This window comes from Chlorocebus sabaeus, chromosome X (genome assembly GCF_047675955.1).
Source record: "Chlorocebus sabaeus isolate Y175 chromosome X, mChlSab1.0.hap1, whole genome shotgun sequence".
In the NCBI taxonomy this organism is placed as follows: Eukaryota; Metazoa; Chordata; class Mammalia; order Primates; family Cercopithecidae; genus Chlorocebus; species Chlorocebus sabaeus.
The window spans coordinates 56,055,057-56,074,244 of NC_132933.1; the positions used below are offsets into that span (position 1 = coordinate 56,055,057).

At 37.2% G+C, this 19,188-nt stretch overlaps 1 protein-coding gene across 1 annotated transcript in view; it reads right to left on the bottom strand.

Moving 5' to 3' along the window:
* DIAPH2 (diaphanous related formin 2) overlaps window positions 1–19,188 on the bottom strand; it is a 904,603-nt gene that overhangs the window by 467,020 nt on the left and 418,395 nt on the right. The window contains exon 22 of the mRNA XM_073013533.1: window positions 17,764–18,003. Within this exon, the coding sequence (XP_072869634.1) occupies window positions 17,764–18,003 (240 nt within the window). The remainder of the gene's footprint in view (window positions 1–17,763; window positions 18,004–19,188) is intronic.

Below are 19,188 nucleotides of genomic sequence, written 5' to 3' on the forward strand. Positions count from 1 at the left end.
CCTCGGTGACAGAGCAAGACTTGGTCTCAAAATATAAATAAATAAATAAATAAATAAATAAATAAATAAAGTATAGACGCTTTGAAAAACAGTATCTCTTAAAATTAAAACTATACTTTCCATATGACCCAGGATTCCCACTCCTAGGTATTTACCCAAGATAAATGAATTTATGTCTTTTACATAATGATGATAGCAAGATGCATAATAGCCAAAATTTAGAAACAACCCAACTGCCCATCAGGTGATGAATAGATAAACAAAATGTGGCACAGCCATACAATGGAATACTACCCCAAAATAACAATGAACTACCAATACATGCCACAACTTTACACTAAGTGAAAAAACTCACTAACAACACAAAGTAACACAAAGACTCTATTACTGTATTATTCCATTGATATGAACTTCTAGAAGAAGGCAAAACCATGGTGATTTAAAACAAATCAGCAGTTATCTGGAGCTAGGAGTGGGGATCCACTGCACAGAGGCATCAGGAAACCACACTGGTTGATTGCAGTGGAGGTTCCAAAGCTGTATACAAATAACAAACTTCATCTAACTATATGCCTAAAGTGAGTAATTTTTTTTTTTTTTTTTTTTTTTTTCCAGATGGGGTCTTGTCAGAGGCATGTGAACCAGAGCAACTCCATCTTAAATAGGAGCTGGGTAAAATTAGGCTGAAACCTACTGGGTTGCATTCCCAGATGGTTAAGGCATTTGAAATCACAGGTGAGATAGGAGGTCAGCACAAAATACAGGTCATAAAGACCTTGCTGATAAAGCAGGTTGCAGTAAAGGAGCCGGCCAAAACCCACCAAAATCAAAATGGTGATGAGAGTGACTTTTGGTTGTCCTCACCACTACACTCCCACCAGCGCCATAACAATTTACAAATGCCATGGCAATGTCAGGAAGTTATCCTATATGGTCTAAAAAGGGGAGGCATGAATAATCCCCGCCTTGTTTAGCATATCATCAAGAAATAACCATAAAAATGGGCAACCAGTAGCCCTCAGGGCTGTTCTGTCTATGGAGTAGCCATTTTGTATTCCTTTACTTTTTTAAAACACTGGCTTTCACTTTGCACTGCAGACTCATCCTAAATTATTTCTTGCATAAACAGACATAAGAACCCTCTCTTGGGGTCTGGATCAGGACCCCTTTCCTATAACAGTCTCATTCTGTCCCCAAGGCGGAGTGTAGTGGCACGATCTTGGCTCACTGCAACCTCCACCTCCCAAGCTCAAGCAAGCCTCCCACCTCAGCCTACCGAGTAGCTGTCACCCCAAGCGCGCACCACCCCACCCAGCTAATCTTTTCTATTTTTGGTAGAGACAGAGTTTCGCCATGTTGCCTAGGCCAGTCTCGAACTCCTGAGCTCAAGTGATCTGCCTGACTCAGCCTCCCAAAGTGCTGGGATTACAGGCGTGAGCCACCGCACCTGGCCTAAAATGAGTAAATTTTATAGTACGTCAGTTAAAGATCTCAGTAAAGTTACTACAAGAAATTATAGGTTAGGTTCAAGTCTCTCTTGACCATGAATACATTTTACTTCTAATAAAATAACAGTACAACAAACAAAGTCCTAAGAAGATGCTTTAAGAAATCAATGAGTAGATTGCAAAAATCTTCTCCCATTCTGTAGGTTGCCTGTTCACTCTGATGGTAGTTTCTTTTGCTGTGCAGAAGCTCTTTAGTTTAATGAGATCCCATTTGTCAATTTTGGCTTTCGCTGCTGTTGCTTTTGGTGTTTTAGACATGAAGTCTTTGCCCATGCCTATGTGCTGAATGGTACTACCTAGGTTTTCCTCTAGGACTTCTATGGTATTAGGTCTAACATTTAAGTCTCTAATCCATCTTGAATTAATTTTCGTATAAGGAGTAAGGAAAGGATCCAGTTTCAGCTTTCTACTTATGGCTAGCCAATTTTCCCAGCACCATTTATTAAATAGGGAATCCTTTCCCCATTTCTTGTTTCTCTCAGGTTTGTCAAAGATCAGATGGCTGTAGATGTGTGGTATTATTTCTGAGGACTCTGTTCTGTTCCATTGGTCTAGATCTCTGTTTTGGTACCAGTACCATGCTGTTTTGGTTACTGTAGCCTTGTAGTATAGTTTGAAGTCAGGTAGCGTGATGCCTCCGGCTTTGTTCTTTTGACTTAGGATTGTCTTGGAGATGCGGGCTCTTTTTTGGTTCCATATGAACTTTAAAGCAGTTTTTTCCAATTCTGTGAAGAAACTCATTGGTAGCTTGATGGGGATGGCATTGAATCTATAAATGACCTTGGGCAGTATGGCCATTTTCACGATATTGATTCTTCCTATCCATGAGCATGGTATGTTCTTCCATTTGTTTGTGTCCTCTTTTATTTCACTGAGCAGTGGTTTGTAGTTCTCCTTGAAGAGGTCCTTTACATCCCTTGTAAGTTGGATTCCTAGGTATTTTATTCTCTTTGAAGCAATTGTGAATGGAAGTTCATTCCTGATTTGGCTCTCTGTTTGTCTGTTACTGGTGTATAAGAATGCTTGTGATTTTTGCACATTAATTTTGTATCCTGAGACTTTGCTGAAGTTGCTTATCAGCTTAAGGAGATTTTGGGCTGAGACAATGGGGTTTTCTAAATATACAATCATGTCATCTGCAAACAGGGACAATTTGACTTCTTCTTTTCCTAACTGAATCCCCTTGATTTCTTTCTCTTGCCTGATTGCCCTAGCCAGAACTTCCAACACTATGTTGAATAGGAGTGCTGAGAGAGGGCATCCCTGTCTTGTGCCAGTTTTCAAAGGGAATTTTTCCAGTTTTTGCCCATTCAGTATGATATTGGCTGTGGGTTTGTCATAAATAGCTCTTATTATTTTGAGGTACGTTCCATCAATACCGAATTTATTGAGCGTTTTTAGCATGAAGGGCTGTTGAATTTTGTCAAAAGCCTTTTCTGCATCTATTGAGATAATCATGTGGTTCTTGTCTTTGGTTCTGTTTATATGCTGGATTATGTTTATTGATTTGCGAATGTTGAACCAGCCTTGCATCCTAGCGATGAAGCCCACTTGATCATGGTGGATAAGCTTTTTGATGTGTTGCTGAATCCGGTTTGCCAGTATTTTATTGAGGATTTTTGCATCGATGTTCATCAGGGATATTGGTCTAAAATTCTCTTTTTTTGTTGTGTCTCTGCCAGGCTTTGGTATCAGGATGATGTTGGCCTCATAAAATGAGTTAGGGAGGATTCCCTCTTATTCTATTGATTGGAATAGTTTCAGAAGGAATGGTACCAACTCCTCCTTGTACCTCTGGTAGAATTCAGCTGTGAATCCATCTGGTCCTGGACTTTTTTTGGTTGGTAGGCTATTAATTATTGCCTCAATTTCAGAGCCTGCTATCGGTCTATTCAGGGATTCAACTTCTTCCTGGTTTAGTCTTGGAAGAGTGTAAGTGTCCAGGAAATTATCCATTTCTTCTAGATTTTCCAGTTTATTTGCATAGAGGTGTTTATAGTATTCTCTGATGGTAGTTTGTATTTCTGTGGGGTCGGTGGTGATATCCCCTTTATCATTTTTAATTGCGTCGATTTGATTCTTCTCTCTTTTCTTCTTTATTAGTCTTGCTAGCGGTCTGTCAATTTTGTTGATCTTTTCAAAAAACCAACTCCTGGATTCATTGATTTTTTGGAGGGTTTTTTGTGTCTCTATCTCCTTCAGTTCTGCTCTGATCTTAGTTATTTCTTGCCTTCTGCTAGCTTTCAAATGTGTTTGCTCTTGCTTCTCTAATTCTTTTAATTGCGATGTTAGAGTGTCAATGCAATCTACTCATCTGACAAAGGGCTAATATCCAGAACCTACAAAGAACTCAAACAAATTTACAAGAAAAAAACAAACAACCCCATCAAAAAGTGGGCAAAGGAGATGAACAGACATTTCTCAAAAGAAGACATTCATACAGCCAACAGACACATGAAAAAATGCTCATCATCACTGGCCATCAGAGAAATGCAAATCAAAACCACAATGAGATACCATCTCACACCAGTCAGAATGGCGATCATTCAAAAGTCAGGAAACAACAGGTGCTGGAGAGGATGTGGAGAAATAGGAACACTTTTACACTGTTGGTGGGATTGTAAACTAGTTCAACCATTATGGAAAACAGTATGGCGATTCCTCAAGGATCTAGAACTAGATGTACCATATGACCCAGCCATCCCATTACTAGGTATATACCCAAAGGATTATAAATTATGCTGCTATAAAGACACATGCACATGTATGTTTATTGCGGCACTATTCACAATAGCAAAGACTTGGAATCAACCCAAATGTCCATCAGTGACAGATTGGATTAAGAAAATGTGGCACATATACACCATGGAATACTATGCAGCCATAAAAAAGGATGAGTTTGTGTCCTTTGTAGGGACATGGATGCAGCTGGAAACCATCATTCTTAGCAAACTATCGCAAGAACAGAAAACCAAACACCGCATGTTCTCACTCATAGGTGGGAACTGAACAATGAGATCACTTGGACTCGGGAAGGGGAACATCACACACCGGGGCCTATCATGGGGAGGGGGGATGGGGGAGGGATTGCATTGGGAGTTATACCTGATGTAAATGACAAGTTGATGGGTGCAGCACACCAACATGGCACAAGTATACATATGTAACAAACCTGCACGTTATGCACATGTACCCTACAACTTAAAGTATAATAATAATAAATAAATTCAAAAAAATAAAATAAAATAAATGTATACATTAAAAAAAAAAAAAAAAAAAAAGAAATCAATGAGTACCCTGACCTTTCTCATACACTTTATGAAAGCTGAAATTTGGAAGCATAAAGTGATCTGAATGGGCCAGGCTGTGATTGATTAAATATCCTTGGAATCAAGCATGTGCATCTGTCCCCAAGTCTTTGAATATAATTTACAATACTTTTCCACTTCCCTCAGCACAGGTTTCTAAGTATTCTGTTTTAATATGTGTATCTAGCTAGTTGCTTAAATCTGAATATTAAGATCCTTTCCCTAAATAGCCTCTGAAAAGCTTATATTTCCTCATAGTAGGTTACTTGCATCCTGGAGTGATCCCTCATACCGACCAATAAATAACAAGTTTCTTCATTCTTATTTATCTGGACAATCTCAGGATATCCTCTGGGAAAAAGGAAATTATTTGACTTTTGTGACTAATTAGTGAATTGGGAGGGGTACAGACATACAATAGTTGTAAGTAGTACCATTATACTATTTTTTTGAACAGGTTTTGATTTTATCCAAAAAATTTAAAATACTAATATTTAACTATATGTAGAAAGATAGTAGGAACTTGAGAAGCAGTTTTAAAGATACTCTTATCGTAGCATAAAAGGGAAGAGAGCATTCTGATAATTCAGATTTAAAATTCAAAAAAAAGAATAAAAGATAAGAAAATAATGAATGGCAAGGCTTTGTACTTGCCCCCATGACAGAAGGCAGGAAAAGCAAAACTGAAGACATTGTTTGGGGAAGAGAAGAAAAGTACATCTTGGAAATGGGGCTGGAATTGTTGTTTTTTCCTTCCTTTCCAAAGAAGTAGAGCAGCTTTACAGTATGGATATCATCTAACAGAGTATGTACTTTGTCTTGTGGTTAGTTAGCCAGTGTTTATGAGCAACACAATTTATTTTTCATGTGTGCTATTATATAAAATCCATTTGCCTGTCCCCACACACTTCTCCCTGTCTCTTGCTTTAGCAGTACAATGTTCTATAACTGGCATCTAGCTCATAAGCTCCTCAAGGACTGGAGATGTACGTTTTACTTCTCTTTATCCCTGCAAAGCATCCAGCACAAGGTTCCACAGAGAGTAAAGGCTCAATAAATGTGGCCAACTTGCTGCACAAGTACTCACTAAAAAGTCATTAAATGTGTATAAATAATTCTTGTATTCTCTAAAATTATCACAGAGCTTTATTTTAGTATGAACTGCTACTTTATAAACTTCCTTCCATGGACATGAGCTCTCCTTGTTAAGGCTGTGCAATGCCTTCACTAGGAAGGCTTCAATTGACAGGAAAATCAGTTTGTAAGATGACTGGTCAAACTTGGTCACGGTAGCCATGTTTTTGGAACAACAGTCTCATACAGGGTCAAAATTTCCTTCGAACAGAGCTTTTATAGAATAAAAAAGCCTTTGTTTTCAGACTTACTAATTATATTCACTAAGTGCCATTCATGTTGTCAACCTTCCCCTACTGTGAGAATTACAAAATCAGACATAAGATTATACTCAGAAAACGACTACAGCAATTCACAGAATACTAAGCCAGCTGGGTTCATTTAAATCCTCTGTGGAAACAGTCTTCATAGTGAACTAAGTAAGACCTACAGCTAGTTCCATAAATCATCATTTTTTGTCTGCTCTGGTGCTGAAAATGTTTATTGCTGCTCCTGATATATGGGGTATTCATCAAGAACCAAAAGAAAATGTATTTTTGTAAACTAGAGAATTATTCGTCTCTGCCAGTTATACTATTCAACTGTTAACTGTATCTATTATTGTTTAGTCACAATGACTTCAACAAGTATAGTGGTGACACAACATTAATTTGATTACTTTTTTTGTATTACTGTATAAGGATAATTTTTTTTAAATGAAAGAAAATACAGATGCATATTTTCTTATTTCTTGAAAATGTATCTGTATTTAATGGGTCAAAAACTAAGCCATAGGTGAGTTCTCTACAGAAAACAAATTATACCCTTCATTACAGTTCTATACACAAATATATATGGTTGACTTTTTAACACTTATTATTGGAAGAAGATAAGGAATATAATTTGGCAACTCTTAGCTTGCATTTTTCAATGCTCTTTACAAGTCTGTCAACTGATGTATACAAAGGAACATTTAACTCAATCCTGTTTCTCTCTGATTATCCAATTATGAAAATCACCCCAACCCTTCTCACTCTTTCATTCTCTCTCTCTCATTCTGTGTCTCAATCTCTCTGTCTCTGTGTATCTCCCTGTCTCTCTTACTCAACACCCATATGCACACACACCCTTTTTGGCTTGATCTGGCTCTTATTTTATTTTCCTTGGTCCTTCCCCTAATATAAAACTTTCAAAAATTGAAATCTCTTCCATATCAAAAAGGTCATGTGTTTGCATAAGGGTGTATAATAACGAGACATTACTAGGACTCAAGGCAAGTATGTCCTATATATACACATATATACACCTCACAGTAAGTTATGTAGATATCTAGGAGGCAGACATAACTGTAACATATAAGTTAAAATCAGAGATAGCAGTATAGGCTTCACAATATTAATAATCACAGGTAAAGGCAGGTGTGTGTGCGTGTGTGTGTCTGTAATAGGCGACAGAAAATTTTAACATACATAAGAATAATAGAAAAAAAACCCATGAGTCTCCAAAGTAATGACAAGGAGCACTAATCAAGTCTGCATCAGACAAATTACATTTACAAACTATTGTTCTCTAGAGAATTTAATAAACTGAAAATTTTGGAGTATAATCAAGTTTTCACACAACCTATAGTATTGTAAATGTGATGATTTTGTCTAAACAGATGTAATCAAATTCTGAGAAAACAAACAAGTCTTCCATTTAAAGTACTAGCTAATTTGCAGCAATGAATGTAAATTAATGAATATTTCAACTTAGAGAAAAAAATCTTTAAATAAGCTCAAGGGACCTCTATATTTTAACAGGCAAGGAGGAGAATAAAGGTGTGAGTTAGTTTCTTTTACTAAGAGCTCAAGTTTTCAAAAAGATATTTTGAGACACATAAGCTTTTATAACTATAGCAATTTTTAACAGTACATCTATAAACTTTGTTAATTCCTATGCCTGACATGATCATATATTTTTCCCTTTGCTATAATTAGCTTACCACAAAGTTAGTGTTTTCTCTCATTTCAATTTCTTAATGTAGGCTACAGAGAACAAGAAAGATATAACTCATCTCCACATTAATATAAATCTAGAAGATGTATGACCACTTGGAAAAATTGAGGCTATCATTTTAGAAGATGGCACCTCATAAGACAGAGACACATATTACCTTCATTAAGTTTTCTTTGTACTTAAGTAGTCAATCTGTATGTGCACCACTATACTATATAGACAGATAAGGAGACCAGGTAGCTGACATGTTAGAAGTGGGAAAAAGCACTGACTTGCTAACTGAAGAACAACCTTCAAAGCACATAGTAGTGTATTCATAGGATTACAAAATCAAGGAGCCACGATAATCTGTTTCCAATTCTTAGAGGGCTGCATTTTAAAGAAGATAAACACAAAAGGAGTGGCCTGTGTTTGGTTCAGATTTTAAATGGCAATGAAGGGCACTAGAGGTGAGGGCTTTGAACTGGATTTCTGAGCTGGTATCCAAGGATCTTGATTTAGTGGAGAAATCAGATGACTGAAGCAGTCTTCTACTATTACCATTTGCCTACGTGCACAAGTCCATATGCACAGATCAATGGCATGTGCATTAGAATACATAATGAATAACATACACCAATTAAAAGACTTTATGGAGAATTCTTTCCTCTAAAAAATTTAGTGTTCTATACATTTAAATACTTCTAGACTTACTAACTTAAGTAGTATTAATGCTCGCCTTTTAAAAATCACATATTTTGGGCCGGGCGTAGTGGTTCACGCCTGTATTCCCAGCACTTTGGGAGGTCAAGGTGGGTAGATTGCCTGAGCTCCAGAGTTTGAGACCAGCCTGGGCAACATGGTGAAACCCCGTTTCTACTAAAATACAAAAAATTAGCCAGGCTTGGCGGCGAGGGCCTGTAGTCCCAGCTACTCAGGAGGCTGAGGCAGGAGAATTGCTTGAACCTGGGAGGCGGAGGTTGCAGCGAGCCAAGATTGTGCCACTGCACTCTAGCCTGAGCAAGAGACCGAGACTCCATCTCCAAAAAAAAAAAAAAAAAAAGACATATTTTGGTGTATTAATTTACATGAAAAAGTGTAGGAAACAAAAACCCGTGACATAATTATAAAAACTGAATCCAGAATGTCACCACTGACATACTATCACAACAGTGTAACATTCATCTTTAAGCACAAGAAACTATTCAGTGGTCCTCAATAATGAGAGCCCAGTAAGCACAGTACAATAAAACACAATGGACTTAAATAAAGGTCAACCATCACATAAGCTGAACAAAGGAAACTATTTAAAATTAAGAATGATATTCTGTTCTTGTGTCACTCTATGGTGCTTAGTTATTTCAGAGGTCTAAACTATAGTGAATATTCTTGCTTCAATGTAATATAATGAGGCACAGACAAACCCTTAAATTGAAATGTTTGTATCCACTGGTCATGAATTATGAACAAATGGTACAGCATGTCACTATATTATATGATGACATTTTAAAATGCAAAGTACCAAGAATATGTTCCTTTGCATTTGGCGTAGCATAGAATCTTATATCACTGATTAGCAACCAGTGACTTGGAGAGATCACCAAATGCAAACTCTTTCCAGCAAATATCACCACAGAGGAAAGTTTAAAGGACCCCCAAGGAGAAAAAGAAAAGTTTGGAAGTAGGGCTTAACATTTCATCCCACTCCATACATGATCAAGAGTCTAATCTTCCTGGCCGGGCGCGGTGGCTCACGCCTGTAATCCCAGCACTTTGGGAGGCTGAGGCGGGCGGATCACAAGGTCAGGAGATCGAGACCACGGTGATACCCCGTCTCTACTAAAAATACAAAAAATTAGCCGGGCGCGGTGGCGGGCGCCTGTAGTCCCAGCTACTCAGGAGGCTGAGGTAGGAGAATGGCGTGAACCCGGGAGGTGGAGCTTGCAGTGAGCCGAGATCCCGCCACTGCACTCCAGCCTGGGCGACAGAGCAAGACTCCGTCTCAAAAAAAAAAAAAAAAAAAAAGAGTCTAATCTTCCCTTTCACAGAATTTTTTTCAAGACAAATTATAACCCACAAAGTCATTTTCTTCTCAGCAAATTATCAACCACATCTCCCTCAAATTCAATTAATGCTAAATATTGTCTGATAGGAAAAAGTATATTTCAGTGAAGCAAAAGAGTCAATGAAAATTCTAAAAATAGCATGATCCACTGAAATCATTTGTTTGAGTCCCAGGAAAAGTTGGATCCTAACTCTGCCTTCATCACTGAGTGATCTTGGTTAAAGCCATTTCTCTGGAGAGCAGATCCTCATTTGTAAAATATTGAGAACAGCAGTCAACCTTGCCTACACAAAACTAATATACTCTGACAGTCTATACAAAACCAAGGGATAGCTCCATAATTATTCAAATTATTAGATGCCATTTTATTATAAATATATAGGCTCTGCTGCTTGGATACATTAAAATCTATTACAAGATGAGAAACTTCCTAATAATAGGCCTACAGTTACACCAAACTGAATTAAAATAAAAAAGATAGATGCTAAGTTTCATGCCAGAGAGCCAAGAAAACTCACATGAGGTTTTCCCCATTTTCAGAACACTATAAGTGCCAGAGTTGGTTCTATAATGCTTCCTTGGAATGAGTCAACTATAACTAAACATTGTTACAATGCAATAAGAGGCAGGGTGCCACACAATTTTGTAAATAGAAAACCTTTATGTAAGCCCCAACTTGGACCTTTACTAGCTTTTGAATCTTGGACAAATTACATAACCTCACTGGGCTTTAGTTTTCTAATTTGCAAAATGGGGTTAATAACACTTAACTTCCCTGAATCACAAGGAAAACACTTTATAAACTATAAAAATACAGGCAACCAAATGCATGGACTGTTGACCAGGATTTACTGATTGTTGCTAAGTTCCCTTTCGATACATCCAATAGTGGTTATTTTCTAAAATATCTTTGGTTTTAAATTAAGAGTCCCATATTAATTTATTTAATAACCCATATTTAATAATGAGTTGCTGATTTAGATTTACAGCAAACAACACATTTTTATGTCTTTACAAATAAAACATAAAAAATCTTACAGTTACATATTCAACAGTTTTGCTGGCAAAAATATGCCCTTTATATCTGTGAGGAACAAAATGTTCTCACTTAAAAAACAAGTTAACACATGTTGAGTATTAATAACAAATCCTCTATTTAATCAAATCGTCTGACTTTCAATCTGTAGTAATATATTGAGAGCTTCACATGTAATAGACACTGGAGATATAATGCAGAATAAAATATACATCCAAATTTGATGAGTTCTGAGTCTTGTGAAGGACAAAGGGGAAGAAAACAGCAAATTAAATGCCAAGTGAAGACACGGTGAAAAGGTGGCCATATGGTAAACCAAGGAGAGAGACCTCACCAGAAACCAACCCTGCTGGCATCTTGATCTTAGGCTTTCAGTCTCCATAACTGTGAAAAAATAAATTTCTCCTCTTTAAGCCACTCAGCCTATGGTTTCTATTATGTCAGTCCAAGCTGAACAATACACTGACTAAAGTATTTTCCTTTTCCAAGCATCAATTTTCTCACTTGTGGACTGAAGAGGTTAGACTAGATGTATTCATCTGCTGACATTCTGAGTTTATATGGACACATCCACATTATTTTAGCTAGAAATGATTAGACACTGTGAAACTTTGTGTGTACTTACGTATGACTTTTTCCTGAGGTCTTTTGTAGATTTTTTTGTGTGTGTGGATTACAGATTTCCAAATTTTACTGCCATAGACAGCAGTCGTTTTTCTTTACAAAGCATATTTTCTGGGGTAATTTTCTATTTCACAATAAAGTTGAACCTATTTTACTTTCCTTCTTACAACTTCTATGGGGAAGATGGATGGAGATGGATGTTTCCTTTGTATAGTTGGTATGATACTCTGTCACTAATACCATGTAATGGTCTCTAGATGAGGCTTTACACGTCATAGATACTCTAGATCATGGGTGTCCAATCTTTTGGCTTCCCTGGGCCACATTAGAAGAAGGAGAACTGTCTTGGGCTACATATAATATATACTATCACTAATGATAGCTGATGATCTAAAACAAACATCACAAAAAAATCTCATGTTTTAAGAAAGTTTATGAATTTGTGGGAGGATCATGGCAGACAGGAGGCAGGACTAGATTGCAGCTCCGACTCGGATGGACAGAGAAGTGTGAGGAGGCTTGCATCGTGAATTTTAGCTCCAGAACGACTGCAGGGATAAACCAGGAATCCCAAGAGGACCCACAGACTCTCTGAAGGAAGGGGACTGCTGCTGCAGGACCCAAATACTGTGAGTGCCCAAACTGCGGAAGTGGGAAAGGGAGATCCTCAGCCACCGAACACACACCCCTACTGGGGAAACTGAAGGTCTAGTTTGAGGGAGAAGTTTCCAGCCTCACCTAGAGCTGAGTCAATTTAGAGAGCCAAGCAAAATATAGGGGTAGAGGAAGCAGTGGGAAAGGCCCTGGGAGTTCACTGGGTCCCCAAGCAGGCTATTCCTGCCTGGCACCATAGGGATCCTTCCAGAGGGTGACCAGAGGCACAGGGGAAAAAGCCCCAAGGAGAAGAAAGTCTCCAGCTGAACTTTGTAACAACTTGAAGTAGTCAAGAAGCCTCCTGGCCAGAACTCAGTGGAGGGCATGAATCCGCTGTGTAGACTCTACAGGCAGTGGAAGAACTAAAGCCCTTTTCTTTCACAGCTCGGAGGTGGGTAGCCTGGGGCAAGTTCTCAGTCCTGTTTGCCCACTGCCTGGAAACAGACTCGGTGCTGTTAGTGGGGGCATGGTGGGAGTGGGGCCAGCCCTTTGGATTGCATGGGAGCTGGGTGAGGCCTGTGACTGCCGGCTTTCCCTCACTTCCCTGACAACCTGCGTGACTCAGCAGAGGCAGCCATAATCCATGTAGGTACACAACTCCATTGACCTGGGAACCTCACACCCATTCCCTACAGCAGCCGCAACAAGACCCACCCAAGAAGAGTCTGAGGTCAGACACGTCTAAACCTACCCCACTTGATGGCCCTTCCCTACCCATGCTGGTAGCTGAAGACAAAGGGGACATACTCTTGGGAGTTCTAGGGCCCTGCCCACCGCCAGTTCCTCTCCATACTACCACAGCTGATGCTGTATGGAAATCACAACCTCCCGGCAGGAGGCCAACCAGCACAAAAATAGAACATTAAACCACCAAAGCTAAGAACCCTCAGAGTCCATTTCACCCCGCTGCCACCTCCACCGGAACAGGTGCTGGTATCTACAGCTGAGAGACCCGCAGATGATTCACATCACAGGACTTTGTGCAGATAACCCCTAGTATCACCCCAGAGCCAGGTAGACTTGTTGGGTGCCTAGACCCAGAAGAGAGACAACCATCACTGCAGTTTGGCTCTCAGGAAGCCACATTCACAGGCAAAGGGGGAGAGTACCACATCAAGAGAACATCCCATGGGACAAAAGAATCTGAACAACAGCCTTCAGCCCTAGACATTCCCTCTGACAGAGCCTACTCAAATGAGAAGGAACCAGAAAACCAACTCTGGTAATATGACAAAATAAGGCTCCTAACACCCCCCAAAAATCACACTAGCTCACCAGCAATGGATCCAAACCAAGAAGAAATCCCTGATTTACCTGAAAAAGAATTCAGGATATTGGTTATTAAGCTAATCAGGGAGACACCAGAGAAAGGTGAAGCCCAATGCAAGGAAATCAAAAAAAAAAAAAAAAAAAAAAAAAGACACAAGAAGTAAAGGGAGAAATATTCAAGAAATATTCAATCTCAAATTGAGATTCAGAGAAGCTAAGTGACTTAGTCATGAAAAATTGGCTAGTAATTGGCAAAGTGTAAGTTAAAACGTAGGTTCTAAGCCCACGATGTTCTCCCCTTTTGTAAGGTTATAGATTCTTAATCCTACCTATTCTTCAAGTTTCTTCTTTTTCAATTTACCAGCAGTGCCCAGTCACCAAAGATTCCTTCCTCCCCTGAACTCCTGCTAATATCAGTGGCCATTTATTTTTACCCTCACTGACAGTGTACCTTGTGACATTACATAATATTCCGTATGCGTATTTCCTGGCTACTCAACTGTACCACAAGCTTCTTGAGGTTTCTGTGTATCTTCTCTATTGTTTGTAGACCTCTGATGAATAGATCATCTGTTTTATTTTGTATTTGTTTATAGCTGCCTGATATTCCTTTATCTGCTCCTAACCTTTGGTATATCCCTATCTTTGGTAACAGCACCCTTTAGGGCATAACCAATCTTCCATGGCAGGTAGTTTTGGTAGCACTGTCAATCAAGGTTTTTTTGCTCTCCCTTGAACAAGGGGTGTTCTTATAATCCACACCGGGCTCATTAGGCTCTCTTCATAATTTGAATTTGAATCAAACATAGGCAAAGGAGAAGGAAAATGGTTGGAGTTGATATATCCCAAAGGCAACATCCTAAAAAGACTTTTCATTCAATCCTGCTACCTGAATTCTCAAAGCTGTCACAGTTGCTGTTCTTTTAAAGGCCAAGTAATTTAGTCTTTCCTCAGTTTCTGGCTGAGTTACTTCATATCTTTCCAGCAAGTTTCACTTTTTGCTTGAATCAGGCAGAGTCACGTTCTGATACTTACAAACAAAGATACTTATTTGATAAACCCACAAAGCTTCGTATAGAGGGAATGCTAAGTATTTTTAAATGTTTTGTCCTTATGCAGATTATATATGCTATTTCATACTGAAAAAAAAAAAAGCAAACAAATGGCCTTGAAGTGTAGCATTTCTATTGGTTAGAATTTTAATACCCAACAGGCTAAGCTAACATTGGGAGCTCATCTTCATTGAAATGATTTTTATTACAGTTCAGCACACTGGTTTGGTGACTCACAAAGTGATAATTCACTGCTGCAAATTAACAAAGCATTTTGTGGTGAGGGTAGTAATTACAATAATGATACCCTTTAGTGTTGACATTTTGGTTAACCCATCTGTTTTCCTTTTCTTCCCAAATACCATAACAGCCAATTGTGACCATCTGAAAGTTTTATATTACCTTACTACAAGATACATCTGATAAGTTTAACCACATTCCTCCTTTTTACCTAGTTGAATATTTTAACATACTCTATAGCTTCTTGTTAAAAGCACTGGATTAGTTTTAAAATCACTGAGAAATTATCATTAGAAAAATTTAGGATAGTAAATGGTATCATTTTTAAAGCATAATCAGTGTTCTATGAGGGAAATTCCCCCTGCTATTTTCTTTAAGAAGGCAATCACTAAGAAAAATCAACCAAGAAATCCTTCATAATACAACTGAAACTAAACAGCAATTCTAGCTAATTACACATCAGTAGTTACTTAATTCTATTTCAAACAGAATACAGACCTAAGCTAACTATTTCTATGTGCTTCAGAAAATTTCTGTCATTTTAGACATTTACATTTACTCACAATCCTTTGTATTCCAGGAATATCCTTTGAGTCCTAGACATTATGGGAATATCATGCATGTATATGATATTTCTCTTTCTAAATGACAAGTGTTTTCCTAGAAAATTTCCCAGAAGATAAGAATCTTACTGAAGAGTTGGGGGTGGAGTGGGGGACAGATTTTAAAACCTTCACTTCTTTCACTTTTGGAACACCTATTGCTACATGATAGTATTTCCCACAAGATTATTTTTTATTTTATTTGAAGTTGGCAAAAATCTTTGTGCTGAATCCTTTGAGCATACCTCTAGTGATAGATGTCAGATCAGTGCTGTGTAGAAGAACTTTTATTTGACAGGTAGATGACAGAAAGAAGCCTCTCTCCAAAATACAAGATGTAACTGTAAAATCCTTCGGTGAGATTAACGTAATCTTTTGTTCCTATGTATAAATGACTTACTCATTCTTGCTTCAAAGAAACTAGTTCATGTAATTAATTTGAATAGTGTGAAATTAAGACACTTATAAGGTACATATTTCTTCAAATTAGAATGGTTTAAAATATTTTTATATGAATTAAATGCAAAATAGGTATCTAATACAAATTTCTAATGATATTTTAACTTACACTCTTTTTATAATTGTCAAGCAAGAAGACTTTTAGATTTACTCACTGTGCATATAGCATATACTCTAGGCAAGTAGCACCATGGTAAAGAGATGACTCTATTAACATTGGGTATATGGTATACAATACAATGTTAACGTCCTAAATACTTTATTTTATCCTATAAATCTGGCATGATTTAGTACAGTTTATTACAAGCATTGCCTTATTCCCTCTGGCATTATGAAATGATTTTACATGTCCCCAAATATCACAAGAAGATGAGGGTGAAAATGTTTTCTTCACAAAATCCAGCATTTCCAGATAATTTTCCCTATTTTCCTTCCTTGTTCTCTTTCCTTACGGCCCTCAAAAATATATCAGGAATAAACAGATATTCACAATTCTATTGTACATCCTATTACTATCTGTAAGTGTTATTCTTTATGTCTATTTGGGTTAGAACTCCCAAGATCTATTACTATCTGTAAGTGTTATTCTTTATGTCTATTTGGGTTAGAACTCCCAAGATCAAATCATTTTTGATACCTATCAAAGTGCTAATCCATGTATATGTAATGAACATCTATTTAATGCATGTATAGAAAAGAAAGTCATATCCATTGCTAGATTTGGGATTCTCATTATAATATACTTCAAGAACTAACCAAAGTTCTGCAATGTTTTCAGATGTGAGAGAAAAAAAGTGAAAGAATGGTGAGATGTCAAAGATAGATTGCTTGTTTTCAGATTTATTTTCGTCTCTAGCTTTCTTACAGGCCTTCACCTCGGAGTCTTTTCAGGCTTCTATAACAGACAGATCTTTTCCTTGAATAAGGTGGTTTGCTCTAGCCTAAAAATGGACATGTACAAGCACTTTTGGGCTTCTCTGTTTCTTTGTTTGCTTTTCATAAGTCTCAAAAATGTTATTATTAAATGATCCAATCAAAACAAGCTGATTATTATTCAATTTTCTTTTTTACCTCTTGAATGCACTAGATACCAGTGTACAATACTACTTGACATTGAAGAGTATCATTATCTTAGAGTAGAATAAGCAAACTATATTCAAAAATAAATTTCTGGCTATTTACCTCATTAAATTTAGCTTGTTAGATACTTTTTAGAAAGACATAAGTAATAATGTAAATGAAATACAATACTGCATCTATTTTATTTTATTTTATATTTTATTTTGTGAGACATAGTCTTGCTCTGTTGCCTAGGTTGGAGTACAGTGGTGTGATCTCGGCTCACTGCAACCCCCGCCTCCGGTGTTAAAGCGATTCTCCTGCCTCAGCCTCCGGAGTAGCTGGGATTACAGGTACCCGTCATCTCCCCTCACTAATTTTTGTATTTTTAGTAGAGATGGGGTTTCACCATGTTGGCCAAGCTGGTCTCGAACTCCTGACCTCAGGTTATCCGCCTGCCTCGGCCTCTCAAAGTGCTGGGATTACAGGTGTGAGCCATCGCACCTGGCCAATACTGCATCTACTTTATAAAAGTGGGGATTTTTTGTCTATAAACTTCAGTAAAATGTAATCAGCAAATGTTAAGTACTGTATTCAAAAGAATTTTCAAGTCTTTTAGATTTTACTGAGATTTTTAAAAATTATTTGTTTGAATTGAGATATAATTCGCATCCCAGAAAATTCGTCCTTTTTAAGCATACAATTTTGTGGTTTATGCATGATTGCTATTTGCAGTATCACCTTTCATAGACAGGAAGATTATTGTTGTAAATTAGCATTATAAAATGTCATCTTACCTTACAAAGGAAGTTGATCTTAAAACCCAAAGACTGGGCATTTCTTGAGCCTGAGTTCATGTAGTTTCCAACAAGAAGAACTAATTCTAAAAGTCTGTTAAAGCTTTCACTTTTCTTCAGTTCTTCACAGGCAAGAGTTACTGCTATGATGCTTGGTTTGATGTTGTTTACGTGTTCTTCAAATGTGAGTTTGAACAGGATACTACTGAGACGAGGCTGTAACATTTTCACGGAGCTCATCTGTAAGATAAGAAATACTCTATGAGAATATACATTTAATGCCTCTTATTTTATCTCTTTAGTGGGGATAATTTCATAATCAACACTGTAACATCTCTGCATAAAGTGAATTTGCTCTGGGATTTTAAAAATATTTTTTGCTTTAAACATTCCAAAGAAATATTTTATCAAAGTTTAAAAAGCAGTTGGCTATACAGGTTTTTTAAAACTAAATCATCCTTATGGCATTAATAAAATATTATAGAAGCTGAACAGTTGCTATATGTTAATTGCATAATCATTAGCCATCAATAGCATTCAAACTGCCAACATCTGTCCCTGAGGTGAACTAGGAAAATTTATAAACATGAAATTGAGTTGAGTGAATAGTCGGGCCACAGATAAAAGATGTACATGATGACAGAAAATATAAGTGGAACATTTCCTAAGAAATTACCTATTACTATGCTGTTTGAAATCAGAAGACTAGCTCTGATTGAGCATTTAATAATTTTTAAACATGATTTCTATTCATAAAATATATTATTTATATACACTCTAAAGAATTCCTAAAGAATTTCACCTACTTGACAGATGCTGATGTTAAGTAATTAGATGATAGTAAAATCACATGAACTTACTTTTCAAGTACATTATGCAAGAATTCTATATTGGTTTTCTTCAATACAGTTCAACTTTGGTTTTAATTACTTGTTTCATAGCATTGGTGCACATTAAATATTCCAGTTGGTATAGTTACTATGATAATAATTGTTTTTAGTTTTTAATTTCCTATAGCTCCAAGTTACTCAACTAGTTTTCCTTCACAAAATGAATGCTGGGAGGGGAGATGGGAGAGAGGTAGACACACATGAACACACACAGACACATACATGCACACAGTGAAATTATTAATATTCCTAATTATATTTGTTTTTGTATGTATAGCCTACTTCCTTAAATACAAATGCCAAGTACAGATTAGACACCAAGATATCTTCAGATAACATGAAGAGAATTTGACGACATAAACAAAAGTTTTTAAACCACAAAGTACCTTTCAAAAGCAGGAGATGAGCTGTTGGGCAGACCATATCTACTCTAACACAGAATCAAGACATAGTCCATTATTTTTCTTCTTCAAACTCGCCCGTTAACCATGAATATCTGCCTCTCCAAATATGAACCTCTGCCTTCTACTAATCC